The following is a 14,652-nucleotide window of genomic DNA, read 5'->3' on the forward strand; positions in this document are numbered from 1 at the left end:
ATTTAATATTAAAATAATTACTGTATTATTGTAGATGTTATTTATATTGTTACAACTGGTGTTTTGTGTAATGGCTGAGAGACGAGTTGTGATGTCTTATTTTTGTTGTTGTCGCTGCTGTTGGTAGGTGGTAATGTTGCTGTTGTAATGTGTACAGGTCAATATTTACTTTTCAGTTGTTTACCTCGGTATGCGTAGGTTCACTGTCTTCTTCTGAATCCTGTGTTCAAAATCCTCTCGAATATCACGAACAAGACACGCGCTGTTCCCAAATGTTGTAAAAGGTCTTTATTTACGTTACCCTGGTGCGTGGTATTAGCACATCTCGTGGTCATTCCGTAAAATGAGAAGGATTTTTCAAGCATTACGATTAAAGAGATACGGATGTTTGTGGCACGGACCACTCTAAGAGGATTCGGGTTGCTTGCCTGGGGAGGACATCGAACTTCAAAGGTTGTATCGTGATCGAAATTCTCAGGCTTCATCACTCGGGGAAGCGGCTTACTCGTGCAGCCAGCAAAAGTAATATATATAATGTGTGATGTGTGCGTGTGTGTTTGTTTTAGGGATTAAAGTGTACCTCACTGTTGGTGTATAGGTGACATGACTCCCTAATGACCGTCGTGCAGTATATAAGGTTTAAACCCTATAAATTAAACAATTTACTGCATTACTGATACACAAAGCGAAATGTCAAGATACTAACGTCTTTGTTCACTTGATTCTTCGCTTGTAATTGACGTTTGGACGTCTTGACACTGCTAACATCTTGCACACTCACACTGAGAGACGAACTGCGGTTCGAATGGCCGGATATGATTCCAAATCTCGTGTGGATCATACTTTGAAGTTCAGAGTGGAAAGTGTGGTAATGTACCTCATTTCTGTATAAGTGACCGGCAGCCCAGCTGCAGGAGGCTGTTACTTTTAACGGTGATATTAGAGGAAGAGGGAAAAAATACGCACAACGCCTCCCTGGTGACCATAAGTCCTCTGTTGCTCTTGCAAAGTCCCCGCCGTGAGACACTTATGCAAGTTTATTAGTAGTAATAAATCTAGAGCGGTAAAAATCCAGAATATGTAGACCGCAGGCACGGAATATAATGTTGCGGTCATGTTCATCGGGATTTGGTTTGTGTTTTTTCAAGCTTCTTGATAATTTATATTTTGGATTCCATACTTAAAACTGTTTTGTTTTTAAAGCTCCGTAATTCGCCACACTAATTGGAGTCTTAACTTAATGGTAAAATATTGGACAGTGTATTGTGAGCCACAGAAAATATTAGGGCCATCGTTGTGTTTCATGCGTGATGTGTCGGGTGAAAATTTTTGGGTCGTGGGGTAACTTTATACGGGGATGAGGTAGAAATAAATTTAATTATATTTTTTTTATACATGTGACTCACGAAATCGTAATGACAAGATTGCAAATAAACCATACCACGGGCGGGGCTTGAACCCGCTAACAAGTCGGTCTGGAGTTTTACGACTCGACTGCGGGTTCAAGCCCCGCCCATGGTATTTTTTTTATACATTTCTCTGCTAGTTTCTCATCGTTTTACACATGTATATGCACTGCTATTCGTATTTACTCTGATAATACAAAGGTGTGACCTAAGGATTCCTTCCGTAGCACGATGACCAGACTCGCACCTACAGTGTTCTGGCCTTTGGTGGGCATCTCCACCTTCTTATTCCTTGCCATGTGCGCCTTCGTCCTCTCGTTCATAATAGACACCTGCAAGAAGAAAAGACATAGTAAGGTGAGACGAGGAGGATGTGCACCATTTACAATACTTTAGGAGTACAACACTAATGTAATTTGCCTTTTAAGAAAAACTTAAAGTATTTCAGTGTAGGCAAGAGGTTTCCTAAGTTAGTATATACCAATAAATAGAGCAAACATTACCCGAATCATTAAGAAGAATTTTTATTTTTCCTGCAACATAATGATGCTTAACATAGTATAGGCAAGGCAATATTTTTAATTGGTGTTAGTGTAATAGTTTATAAGGCCGTCACGGTCAATTTGGTACTTTTTTTTTTTCATTCGAACAATAACTAAAGAATAAAGAGCACCATTTTTACTAACTTGACAGTTTCCTAACCTTCACATTTTGCAGTTCGAGCCTCGGGAACAGGCTCCGTGCTCGCCACCTGATGACGTCGAGATGATTACATCGCCCAGTTTCCCCAACTCTGCCATGGGTACGCATGATTTTCAATGAATACTGGCTATTTTGTCAACTTTGTACATTTTTTTTTTTCTGAAACTCGTTTTCGACAACTGTCCATTCTTTTCCTCTGTTTATTTACCATTAAAACACTAACCCCTACGGGTTTAATAGATGTCTATAAAGTATTTTTTTTCTGCAGGAAATGGTGCGACAGCTTCAGAGGAGACCCAGTGTATTGAGGGTTCTTCTATGAGACGTACTACACTAGTGCCAAGAGCCAGACTCTGTCCGGGCTACAAAGCCTTGCTAGAAGTATCAAAAATGTCTGAAGACGCTCACTTGAAACCAAATTCTAACGAGTCTTGGGTCTATACTAACTTCGGGTACAAAGGCGATAACAAGGAACAGCCACAACATAAGGTACCTCAAAAGGCCCTAGAGTTGGGTAAGGTTTTAACGTCGACTCTTAAGGAAGCTCCCGTTAACAGGAATGTGAAGCAAGCAGTGTGTGGTGAGGGGTATTCTAATTGTGCTAGCCTAAAGCGTAGTCACCCTTGTTGTTCAGCTGACTCTGAACATGCGACAAATTATTCGCAGAACTCCACCATGTTGGTTTCCGGTGAGGATGACTGCACGGAGCGGCTCCATGCTACACTTGAAGACCAACTGGATGGGCTAGAAAAGCCTTTTCCAAGTAAAATTGTTCTTAAACTTAAAGAGGAAGAGGAAAACGACGATCCTCGAAAGAAAGATGCTTTCTGGTTTATCAGGAAAGATGCCAATTCACGAGAGGCCTCGTGCAGCACGGTAAAGAGCACTGTGGCAAGTAGACAAACTTCAGACTCTAGTATAAAGCGTGAGTGGCTAAAAGATTTGAGTAGATTCTGACTGCTCGGCCGCCAGCCAGCAGTTGGTAACTGCTGTGGCAACTGCTGCGACAACTGCTGTGGCAACTGCTGCTATCATGTAACTTTGAATGGATATATATTTGGTCTACCTAATTTTTAACTATTTTAATTAATTTTATAAATTGCAATCATGTAGGCAATTTTACGTAAATAAATTTTTTTAATGCATTTGCCTAAGTATTTTCCAGGAAAGGTTGCACGGGTAACTTAATTCGGAAAGCAACCGCCTACTCGTTATCTTCAATAGTTTTGATTTGATATTTCTGGCTGTATGAACCATGCGAATTTAGCGCGTTTGTCAAATGAATGTTAGTGTACTGAAGTTACCCTTCACGGGGGTGCCTTAATGGTAAAAGGTTCTTGATCCAAGAAATTTGAGTTATTTCTTGACTAAAGAATGATTGTCTCCCATATCTCAAATGTTGACTCCGGCTTCAGAGTTTCCCAATTAATAATTTTTATTCTTCCCATGTGCAAATACCACTGGAAAAATTAGTTCAATTAATGCTCATAATTTGCCAGGCTTTTAACTAGTGTATATTCTGAGGGTTAATTTTGCTACCGATAAACGCCGCCGCATCTGGGTAAATTTATACTGAAATGGTCACTTAGTCTCTTCATTATCCCAGCGCAGTATAATTTAGAATATCTTGCTAGTGCCTACTCGGTACACTGTTTCAGTGAAGCATGGTTCTAGTTATAAAATGGTGCGGTATGTGGGTGTGATCCTCTTTAGATCGCACCAGGCTCTGTGACCCGGCTTGTGCTAATTATCAAGTCTATGATCAGCTTGCTAGGTCTGTCTCGCTGTTGCTAAGTATTCTCCTCTTAGTTGAAATTTTTTTTGGGCCAGTATTTGTCTTCTTGGCTTAAGCTTACAATAACTTTGAGGACGATAAACAGTTAGGCACCGTAAGAATCGGTTCTTCTGCTCGTGATCAATACTACGTGTGATAATTGTCTAACTAGATCGTTGAGAGAGACTAAAGCGATATCCAGCTCGGGATTTGTTCCACTCGCAACTAACTAGTTTTCTTAAACTAGAGATCAGATGGATATCGGTGAATGTAAAGATTTTTCTTCCTCAGATCTCATCATAGTACCTCAGCCGTCACCTTTCTCTAAGGCGCTGTGGGAAAGGCAATCTTGTGAATTTATCCAGCAGTTTTTACAGACTTGAAACCCTTCAAAGTGTCTTGACACTATTGAGGTGCTCTTGGTCCGCGGAATTTCAGCTATATAATAAATTAGAACGTAAAAGATGACTGTTGTTGAAGTATTAATATAGATCATCCCTGATTCATAAATGTAAATTACTGTTTTGATAATATTACATTTAATTTTCTTGGAGGCAAGTATTGAAGAAACTGCTTAAACGTTGTCAGAAGTATAACTCTTGTGGGTTTAGTGCTCGGTTCTGATCGTAATAATCCTGTGATGCTGCGTGCCCCAGATTGCAAGCATCGTGGCTGTGCACTTAACAAAATTAAGGAGAAACTACCTCATGCTGGATGCTTCGAGATACTGCAATTCCTTCTGAAAATCCAATAAAACTTGGAGATGTTTTGTGATTCTAAACTTTGGCTCTTTATTAAAAAACTTAAGACTGATGAAAGCCGGTGATTGAAAACGTTAAAAGCTCTCTCTCATCCTGGGGGTTAGTCTAGACTTGGTTATGTTTTTATAGGAAAGTCTAGACTTTGAGTGCATCTCGGCAATAAAGAAACTTGGATAAGTGTATTTAAAACCTGGTAAACTCAATTAGTAGGGCATTAAGTCTATATCCATCACGAATAATTTAATCCCAAAGTGATCATTTGATCTTTAATGTAGATGCATCTCCCTCGGAGTATATACAATGAATGACGCATTCGGTTTTTTCTTTAACGAAGCTACCAGGGTTGTATGTGACTCGAAGTAAAGCCTTGTCATGGAGGAGGCTTAGCGCTTCTTTTTGATTATAATAATAATTGTCATGGAGGAATCTTCTATTCCTTGGGAAAGAGGCCAGATTTAGCAAGCAGTGGATTAATACCATTAGATAAAATGTTTCTGCACTAACATTTCCTTGGGCATTACACATGGCTCATGGCAAAGCTACCAACAAAAGATTATTTTAACTACAGAGATGAACGTCATCCTTGGGCCGCTTAATTTGCTGGGGAAGAAAATTGCGTTCTTAATGTATCTTGTTGCTCAGACCTTTGAATTAACTTTGTATGTGCAATAATACTTGCAGGGTTAAGACTGGTCAGGGGACCTCTTCAAGTGGGGCTCCTTGGAGTGGTGAAGAGGCTCTTGGTCTGAGGAATTAGACCTGTCGGTCTTCTTCCTCAGACCGAACCTAATTACCCCCCAATCTCCCCTCCCCTATCCCATCCTCCCCATCCTCCCCTTTTTCCTTTCCTCCTCCCCACCCCTCCCTTTTGCCCTTCCTCTTTTTGGCCTTTGGGATTTCTCCCACAGGTGCGCTAGTTCCTAGGTAGGGGAAAGGATACCGGGGTCTATCCCATTCCGTTGAGGTTCTTGGCGGTGGCGTAGTTTGCCGTGGAATCTGGATCGCCTGGGGATGTCCCGATCCCTCTCCGGTATCCCGGAGTAGCTTTGGGTGTCTTTCGGGCGACGGGTGTATCTCTGGAAGCCACCTTTCGGATTCCGGGGGTGGTGACCGAAGGAGGTATGCTTTGTGGCGGATATCCGGCCGCCCACTCTTTTGTCCACCGAGGTAGCTCTGCAGATGTGAGGTTGCTATCCCGGATTGTTAGTTTACTAGCATGATAGGTAGGGTATGGCACGGGTTCCATGCTGCATCTGCGCTACTTGCGGTGCTGAGGTCCTCTTGGGCGCGGAGGGAGATTTCTGGCCCTTTAATTCCTCCTAGGAACTATCCCTCCCCGGTCCCCCCTTTTTTTATTCTTTTTTTTTTTTTTAGTTTTATTTTCTTTTTTTTTTCTTAAAAACAAAAAGAAAAGTAACCTAACCATGGCAGCCCTAGTCCATGAACCTACTACCCCTGGGCCCCTTCTTGATACCGCACCCCGTTCTGACCCCGTCTCGTCTTTGGACCACTCTTCAGACACTCCTCATGCCTCTGTACCTATTGCCGGTGCTGTTTCCTCACCCGCTTCAGGTACTGAGGCCTCGACTGACTCCTTCGATTTATCGGACCTTCGCTCTCCTCTGACTATGCTTCCGGCCTTTCCCTCTACGGTGCGGCAATTTTCAAATCGCCGACCCGTTCCACGTCGGACCAACTCTGGTCCCACGCCTAAACGCCAACGACAATTACCTGCTGATGATACTTCTCCACCTTCTCGTTCTTCTCAGAAACGATCGACACGTCCTTCACTACCTTTCCACGCTCAGTTTCAGACTGAACAGTGGACTAAATTCTTCACTTTACGACCAACTTCCTCTACTGCCTATCTTTCTGACCATAGTATTGGCAAGGCACTCCTACGCCATGTTGGTAAAGATATTTCTTTTCATGCTCTTAAGAGCGGTACGCGCATCATTACCGTACAGAATGCTACCCAGGCTCTTGAGCTCTCTCGTCTTTCCCATATCGATACTGTTCCTGTCACTCTTGAAAAACATCATTCCCTCAATTCTTGTAGTGGTACCGTCATTCTGCCCCATACCATAGTTCAACGAAATTTCCAGACATGTGGCACTGACATTCTAGAACAGCTGGAACTCCAAGATCTCCCAATCTTCAAGGTAGACACTTATGTTCTTCCTGCCCGTGGGCGGAGACGATACCCTAGCAATGTGGCTCGTTTAACTTTTGACAGCCGAGAACTCCCATCCTCAGTTTATATAGCAGGACACCGGTTACAAGTTCGAAAGGTGATCCCTACACCACAACAGTGTAGAAATTGCTGGCGATTTGGCCATCCAGCGAAATATTGCAGATCTATCGCCGAATGCCCAGTCTGTGGTGCCGATGACCATTCTAATACGTCTTGCAATCGATCTCCCTCTTGCCTTAACTGTCATGAGGCTCACCCTTCGTACTCTCGCCGTTGTCAGGTCTATTTAAACGAGCGGGAAATCCGTTACCTCAAAGAGACAGAAGGTCTCCCTTATGCCATGGCAGTTTCTCATCTCCGCCTCCAAGGGAGACTCCCACGTGTTTCTTATTCCCGTGTTTCAAAACGTCCCCCCACTTCTGGTATCCCATCTTCTACACCCACCTCTGTGGTTACCTCTCCCATAATCACTCCTGTATCTAATCCTTTTGCTGTCCTCGGCTCAGACGTCCCTACTTCAACGCCTCAGTCTAATCTCGCTTCTTCGAGTTCTCTCTCACAAGCCTCAGTATCGACGAGACCTCGTACGACACCTCCTCCCAATCGTCCCTCTACTTCTCAAAAGTCAAAAAAAGGTCCGGTAACACCTCCTACCCATCTTCCACCTCCTCATTTTACCCTCCCTGTCTCTGTCCCTAGTTCTTCCCCTCTCACTGGCTCAGTTACAAGTGCAGAAGTTCACCCTCCTCGTAATGTACCTTCCTCCCCTGTTCCCTCCCAAGTTTCTTCCTCTTCTGCCACCTCCCAGGTTCCTGCCTCCTCTGTCCCCTGCCACGCTTCTCCAGTTCCCTCCACCCTTTCGCCCCCCCCCTACCTTGGTACAGTCCAATACAGTTCCAATCTTTACTCATCCTCCCCCTACCATTCCCAATATTGTCTCCCATACGACATCTCTGAATTCCGAAACACTTGAAGCAATCTCTGAATATATTGCAGAGACCAAACCATCAATGGACACTGATCCACCTTCCGCTCTTTCTCTCTCCTCTGCTCCATCTGCGCAACTCCTTTCTTCACAGCGCACCGTTCCTTCGCTGCTTGAACATTTTCCACTGCCTCCGCATGTGGACTTTTCTAACCCTTCTAGTCCGTAGGAACCCTTACCTGCGGATTTCAAGTATCTTTATCATTGCCAATCATGGCCTATTTACAGTGGAATATACGCGGCCTCAGGGGTAATCGGGGTGAGCTTCAGATGTTACTCTCCCAGTTTGCCCCTGTTGGTGTTTGCTTACAGGAACCAAAATTACACTCTGCTGTTATTTCTCACATCTCAGGCTATAATTTATTGTATTCTTCAGATCCTTTTCCTGATGGGACCTTTAATGAAAGTGCCCTTCTTCTCCGCACTGATATTCCGTACCATCAGCTATTTGTTCATACTTCGCTGCATTACACAGCAGCCCGTATCCACTTACATAGGTGGTATATGCTCTGTTCTTTATATCTCTCTCCTTCTCGGGCATTATCTATTCCGGATTTTGCCTTCCTTGTTTCGTCATTACCGCCACCGATTCTGTTACTTGGTGATTTTAATGCCCACCATTTCCTCTGGGGGGGGGGGGGGTCTCACTGTGATTCCCGTGGAATTCAGTTAGAGGCTTTTCTTGCCACCCACCCCCTCCATGTTTTAAATACAGGTACTCGCACCCATTTTGATCCTCGGACTCATACTCTCTCTTGCATCGATCTCTCAATCTGCTCTTCCTCCGCCGCATTAGACTTCACTTGGTCTGTTCTCCCGGACTTACATGACAGTGATCATTTCCCAATCATTCTTACTTCCCCTTCATATTCGCCACCTCTTCGCACCCCACGCTGGCAATTTAATCGGGCAAATTGGAACCTTTACTCACACCTAACTGTTATTAAAGAGGTTCCTTCTTCGTCCTCCATCGATGAGCTTTTACACCTCTTCTCGTCCTCCGTTTTCACCGCAGCTTCTCATTCTATACCCCAAACTTCGGGCAGGCATTCTCAGAAATGCGTGCCTTGGTGGTCTCCTGCTTGTGCTCGTGCAGTACGTTTGAAACGCGCTGCATGGGGCAGGTACCGGTACAATAGAACCACAGAGCGACTCCTTGATTTTAAACAGAAGCGTGCGATCGCTCGCCGTGTCATCCGTGACGCTAAAGGCACTTGCTGGCGAGATTGTCTCCACCATCACCTCTGCTTCCTCTATGAGTGCAGTCTGGAAAAAAGTACGAAAACTGAGTGGTAAATATTCTCCTGACCCGGCTCCTGTTCTGCGGGTTGCCGGTGTTGATATAGCAAACCCACTAGATGTTGCCAATGAAATTGGCAATCATCTGGTCAGTATTTCTCAGGGACTCCATCTATGCCCCTCATTTCTTTCCTCAAAGTCTGCCAGAGAGTTAGCACCCTTGGACTTTTCTTCTCTCAGAGAAGAACAGTATAATGTGCCTTTTACACTTCAAGAACTGGAGGCAACACTCAGCTTGTCGATCATCGGCAGCTGGGCCCGACGACATTCATATTCGTATGCTACAACATTTACATCAGTCAGCCCTTGCAGTCCTATTACGCCTTTACAATCTTATTTGGTCACAAGGAGTTCTTCCACAGCTGTGGAAATCCGCCATTGTTCTCCCTTTCCGCAAACCAGGCACTACGGGACATGAAACCTCCCACTATCGTCCCATTGCTCTTACCAGTGCAGTTTGCAAAGTAATGGAACGTCTAGTAAATAGACGTTTAGTGTGGTATTTAGAGACACACAACAGTCTCTCCACTCGTCAATATGGCTTTCGTAAGGGACGTTCTACCATAGACCCCTTACTGCGCTTGGATACTTATGTTCGTAATGCCTTTGCGAATAACCACTCAGTTATTGCCATATTTTTTGACCTTGAGAAGGCATATGACACAACTTGGAGGTATAATATTTTAGCCCAAGCCCACTCCTTAGGCCTTCGAGGCAATCTACCATCCTTCCTTAAGAACTTTTTAACTGACAGGCATTTCCGTGTTCGGGTTAATAATGTGCTCTCCCCGGACTTTATCCAAGCTGAAGGTGTCCCCCAGGGATGTGTTCTGAGCACAACACTTTTTCTCCTTGCTATTAATGATTTGGCCTCTAGTCTTCCATCAAATATTTGGTCATCACTCTATGTTGATGACTTTGCTATTGCCTGTGCAGGCGCTGACTGTCACCTCATTACAGTTTCTCTCCAACATGCAGTCGACCGTGTTTCCAATTGGGCCACCACACATGGGTTTAAATTTTCCAGCACTAAAACCCACCAAATCACTTTCACTAGACGCTCTGTCATCTCCGATCATCCTTTGTACCTCTATGGCTCCCGTATCCCTGAACGTGATACAGTCAAGTTTCTGGGCCTCCTCTTTGATCGTAGGTTATCCTGGAAACCTCACATTACCTCTCTGAAGGCAACTTGTCACAGCCGGCTGAACCTTCTTAAAACCCTTGCTCATCTTTCGTGGGGAGCTGATCGTCGAACCCTCCTTCGCCTACATTCCACCCTTATTTTATCGAAACTTGATTATGGTGACCAGATCTATTCAGCGGCATCTCCTGCTACTCTCTCTAGCCTTAACCCCATTCATCACAAAGGATTACGTTTATGCCTTGGTGCTTTTCGCTCTTCCCCTGTCGAGAGCCTCTATGCAGAAGCGAACGTTCCATCCTTATCTGATCGCCGTGATGCCCATTGCCTGCGCTACTATGTACGCTCTCATGATCTCCGCAATCCTTCCATTTATAGAATGGTCACTGATATTAGTAGACATTCTTTATTTGTTCGCCGCCCCTGTTTACTCCGTCCCTTCTCTCTTCGCCTTCATTCGCTCTTGTCTTCTCTTCAACTACCACCTTTCTATGTACATGTAGCATCTCACTTTTCCCTACCCCCCTGGGAAGTTCCAGCTGTTCGAGTCTGTTCTTTCTCCCTCCCTTGCTCGAAAGCCCAACTGTCTACGGTCGCTTCCCGCTCTCTTTTTCTTGACCACTTTCACTCTCATTCTCATGCCATTGCTGTGTACACAGATGGCTCTAAGTCTTCTGACGGCGTAGGATTCGCAGCAGTGTTTCCGGACAGCGTCGTACAAGGGCATTTACTATCTTCGGCTAGTATTTTTACTGCTGAATTATATGCCATCCTTACAGCACTTATCCGTATTGCATCTATGCCTGTGTCATCATTTGTGGTTGTCTCAGACTCCCTTAGTGCTTTACAGGCTATACAAAAATTTGATACACCTCACCCCTTAGTCCTCCGTATCCAACTTTGGCTACGCCGCATCTTTACCAAGCATAAAGATATTGTTTTTTGTTGGGTCCCTGGTCATGTTGACGTACAGGGCAATGAACAGGCAGACACTGCTGCGCGGTCAGCAGTACATGACCTACCAGTTTCTTATAGAGGTATTCCATGTACGGACTATTTTGCTGTAATATCTTCCCACCTTCACACCCGTTGGCAACAACGTTGGTCTACTATGCTCGGCAACAAACTTCAGTCTATTAAACCGAGTATAGGTTACTGGCCGTCTTCTTATCACCAGTGTCGAGGTTGGGAGACTACTCTCTCCCGTCTTCGCATTGGCCATACTCGTCTTACTCATGGATATCTCATGGAGAGGCGTCTTGCTCCTCTGTGAGAATTGCCAAGCTCCATTATCAGTCAGCCACATTCTGTTGGACTGCCCACTTTATCAACGAGCACGCAGAATTTACCTCTGTCGTCGTCTTCGCCCCGCTGCTCTCTCTTTACCTTCCCTTCTCGCTGATGGACCCACCTTTCATCCGGACTCTCTCATTGACTTTTTGACAACGACTGACTTACTTCACAAATTCTGATACTTTCAGCCCTTTCTACTTGAATCTCTTGCTACCCTCTACCCCCGTACTATCCCCTGCCCCGCTGTTTTCTGTAACCTGCTGATCATCCCCCCTCCCTTCTGCCATCCAATTCCCTTGCTTCCTTCCCTACCCTGCAGCGCTGTATAGCCCTTGTGGCTTAGCGCTTCTTTTTTGATTATAATAATAATAGGGATCACTACCACTAGGGACCACTATCACTCTAGGGACCACCACTTTAGGGACTACCACCACTCTAGGGACCACCACCACTCTAGGGATCACCACTAGGGACCACCACCCTAGGGACCACCACCACTCTAGGGATCACCACTCTAGGGATCACCACTAGAGTGGACCACCACCACTCTAGGGACCACCACCACCACTCTAGGGACCACCACTCTAGGGACTACCACCACTCTAGGGACCACCACCACTCTAGGGACCACCACCACTCTAGGGACCACTACTACTCTAGGGACCACCACCACTCTAGGGACCACTACTACTCTAGGGACCACCACCACTCCAGGGATCACCACCACTCTAGGGACCACAACCACTCTAGGGTACACCACCACTCTAGGGACCACCACCACTCTAGGGACCACCACCACTCTAGGGATCACCACCACTCTAGGGATCACCACTAGGGACCACCACCACTCTAGGGATCACCACTCTAGGGACCACTACCACTCTAGGGATCACCACTAGGGACCACCACTCTAGGGACCACCACCACCACTCTAGGGACCACCACCACTCTAGGGATCACCACTAGGGACCACCACCACTCTAGGGATCACCACCACTCTAGGGACCACCACCACTCTAGGGATCACCACCACTCTAGGGATCACCACCACTCTAGGGATCACCACTAGGGACCACCACCACTCTACGGACCACCACCACTCTAGGGATCACCACCACTCTAGGGACCACCACCACTCTAGGGATCACCACTAGGGACCACCACCACTCTAGTGATCACCCCCACTCTAGGGACCACTACCACTCTAGGGATCACCCCCACTCTAGGGACCACTACCACTCTAGGGACCACCACCACTCTAGGGATCACCACTAGGGACCACCACCACTCTAGTGATCACCACCACTCTAGGGACCACTACCACTCTAGGAATCACCCCCACTCTAGGGACCACTACCACTCTAGGGACCACCACCACTCTAGGGATCACCACTAGGGACCACCACCACTCTAGGGACCACCACTCTAGGGATCACCACTAGGCACCACCACTCTAGGGACCACCACTCTAGGGATCACCACTAGGCACCACCACTCTAGGGACCACTCTAGGGACCACCACTATAGGGATCACCACTAGGCACCACCACTCTAGGGACCACCACTCTAGGGACCACCACACTAGGGACCACCACTACTCTAGGGACCACCACTCTTGTGTTGTTGTTGAAGGTAAAAATCTCTTGTACCAAGGGTCTCTCTACAACAACAAAATAAAAGTCTCTTAGCTCGAGGGGAAAAAATGATTAAAAGGCTATTTTTTTTTACATATTTCGTTCCTACTAGCTTTCTTTGACATTTCTGTTATAAATATATTTTTTCCAATAAAAGCGGATTTTGCTCTCAGTACAATTATTTATAGCCATGAGTTATTAGAACATTTATAAATTGCTAATGTGTATTTTATATTTTGCATAATGGCTTATCACATACTGAATAATATTATTAACCCTCGTTAAAAGCCCATTAATTCCAGTTATTTACACTGGAATTAAGTAAAAATATTTACAAACACGAAAGGCCTTTAGTTTTCTTCCATCTGTTATCGGTTGTTCCAGATTACTGCAATATGATTCTGTATATATCCTGGGTGAGTGACTGGGACCACAGAGACAGAAAGTTACCTTGACCAGACATCTATGTTTTCCCCCGAAGCTTCATTTGCTCTGACGGGGAAGCAAAACTGTTTATAGTCAGATGTGAGAAGGTCCTTGTTTCTCATTGGCTCGTGGAGAGCTTCCTTATGTGGCAGTCGTAAGCGAGGAGTTTATCCTGTCAAGCTGGATCTGTGCTCCAGTTCCCCGAATTAAGCCTGAATGCCTTCCACATCCCCCCCCCCCAGGCGCTGTATAATCCTCCGGGTTTAGCGCTTCCCCCTTGATTATAATAATAATATCCTGTCAAGGATGCGACTGAGTGGAATAATGAGAGTAGTGGATGGAATGAGAACAGAAGGTCAAGGACTTGAAGGATTCTGCAGTCTTAAGGGTGATACGATGCACAATTGTGATTCCTAGAATAATCAGTTTTACCCGCGTTTCATAGTGAACTATATTGCGATTGGCTAATACAATTCCTAATTATTTTGTAACAAGACATCGTGGTATTCGCAAGGTTATCGTGACACTGACCAGTTATCTCATCCTTTGAGGCGACTGGCTGAAGTTTATCAACTAACTGAGCTACACTGAAGATGACGCATTCACTTATCTTCAGAAGAAAGCTATAAATGACCTGAAGATCTGGATTAGCATTGAAGGAAAGGCACCTTGTTATGGTGTAAGAGGACGTAAAGTCAAAGTGCTGGCTGTTAAATAGGTCAGTAGGGATATTCCTGTCACAGAGCTGCTCTATGACCCATTGCGAGTTTAATATACAGTAATTTCCCACGCAGGAACTAACTAATGAGTAAGGTGATAGGTAAACATTATGGACTACTGAATCCTGCTTGCAGTCTGAAGGATGTGTTGTGAGTTAGAGGGTCATTTGAATTGTGAGATCCACAAACGTCCATAAGTACCGAATGATGAATTATGGCGATTGTGTTTCCCTTCCTGCGTCTCATCCTACCTTAAGGAAGCAGAGACTGGGAATGTGTTAATGTCACATATTCTCATTCATGACTAGTAAGGAC

The 14,652-nt window shown here is 45.1% G+C and overlaps 1 protein-coding gene across 5 annotated transcripts; it reads left to right on the top strand.

The window, feature by feature from the left end:
- The first annotated feature begins 857 nt into the window (after positions 1-857).
- Positions 858-3,253, top strand: LOC138853554 (uncharacterized). Of its 5 annotated transcripts, none has more exons than XM_070090923.1 (4): positions 858-933; positions 1,634-1,763; positions 2,124-2,208; positions 2,377-3,253. In XM_070090923.1, the coding sequence occupies exons 2-4, from the start codon at positions 1,638-1,640 to the stop codon at positions 3,063-3,065; spliced, it is 900 nt and encodes a 299-aa protein (XP_069947024.1). In that variant the 5' UTR covers positions 858-933; positions 1,634-1,637; the 3' UTR covers positions 3,066-3,253. The 5 variants fall into 5 exon arrangements, with proteins under 5 accessions (XP_069947024.1, XP_069947021.1, XP_069947022.1 ...); XM_070090920.1 differs by having other exon boundaries at positions 860-978; XM_070090921.1 differs by having other exon boundaries at positions 879-1,018.
- Positions 3,254-14,652: the final 11,399 nt, after the last annotated feature.

Source organism: Cherax quadricarinatus, chromosome 33 (assembly GCF_038502225.1).
Source record: "Cherax quadricarinatus isolate ZL_2023a chromosome 33, ASM3850222v1, whole genome shotgun sequence".
Lineage (NCBI taxonomy): Eukaryota > Metazoa > Arthropoda > Malacostraca > Decapoda > Parastacidae > Cherax > Cherax quadricarinatus.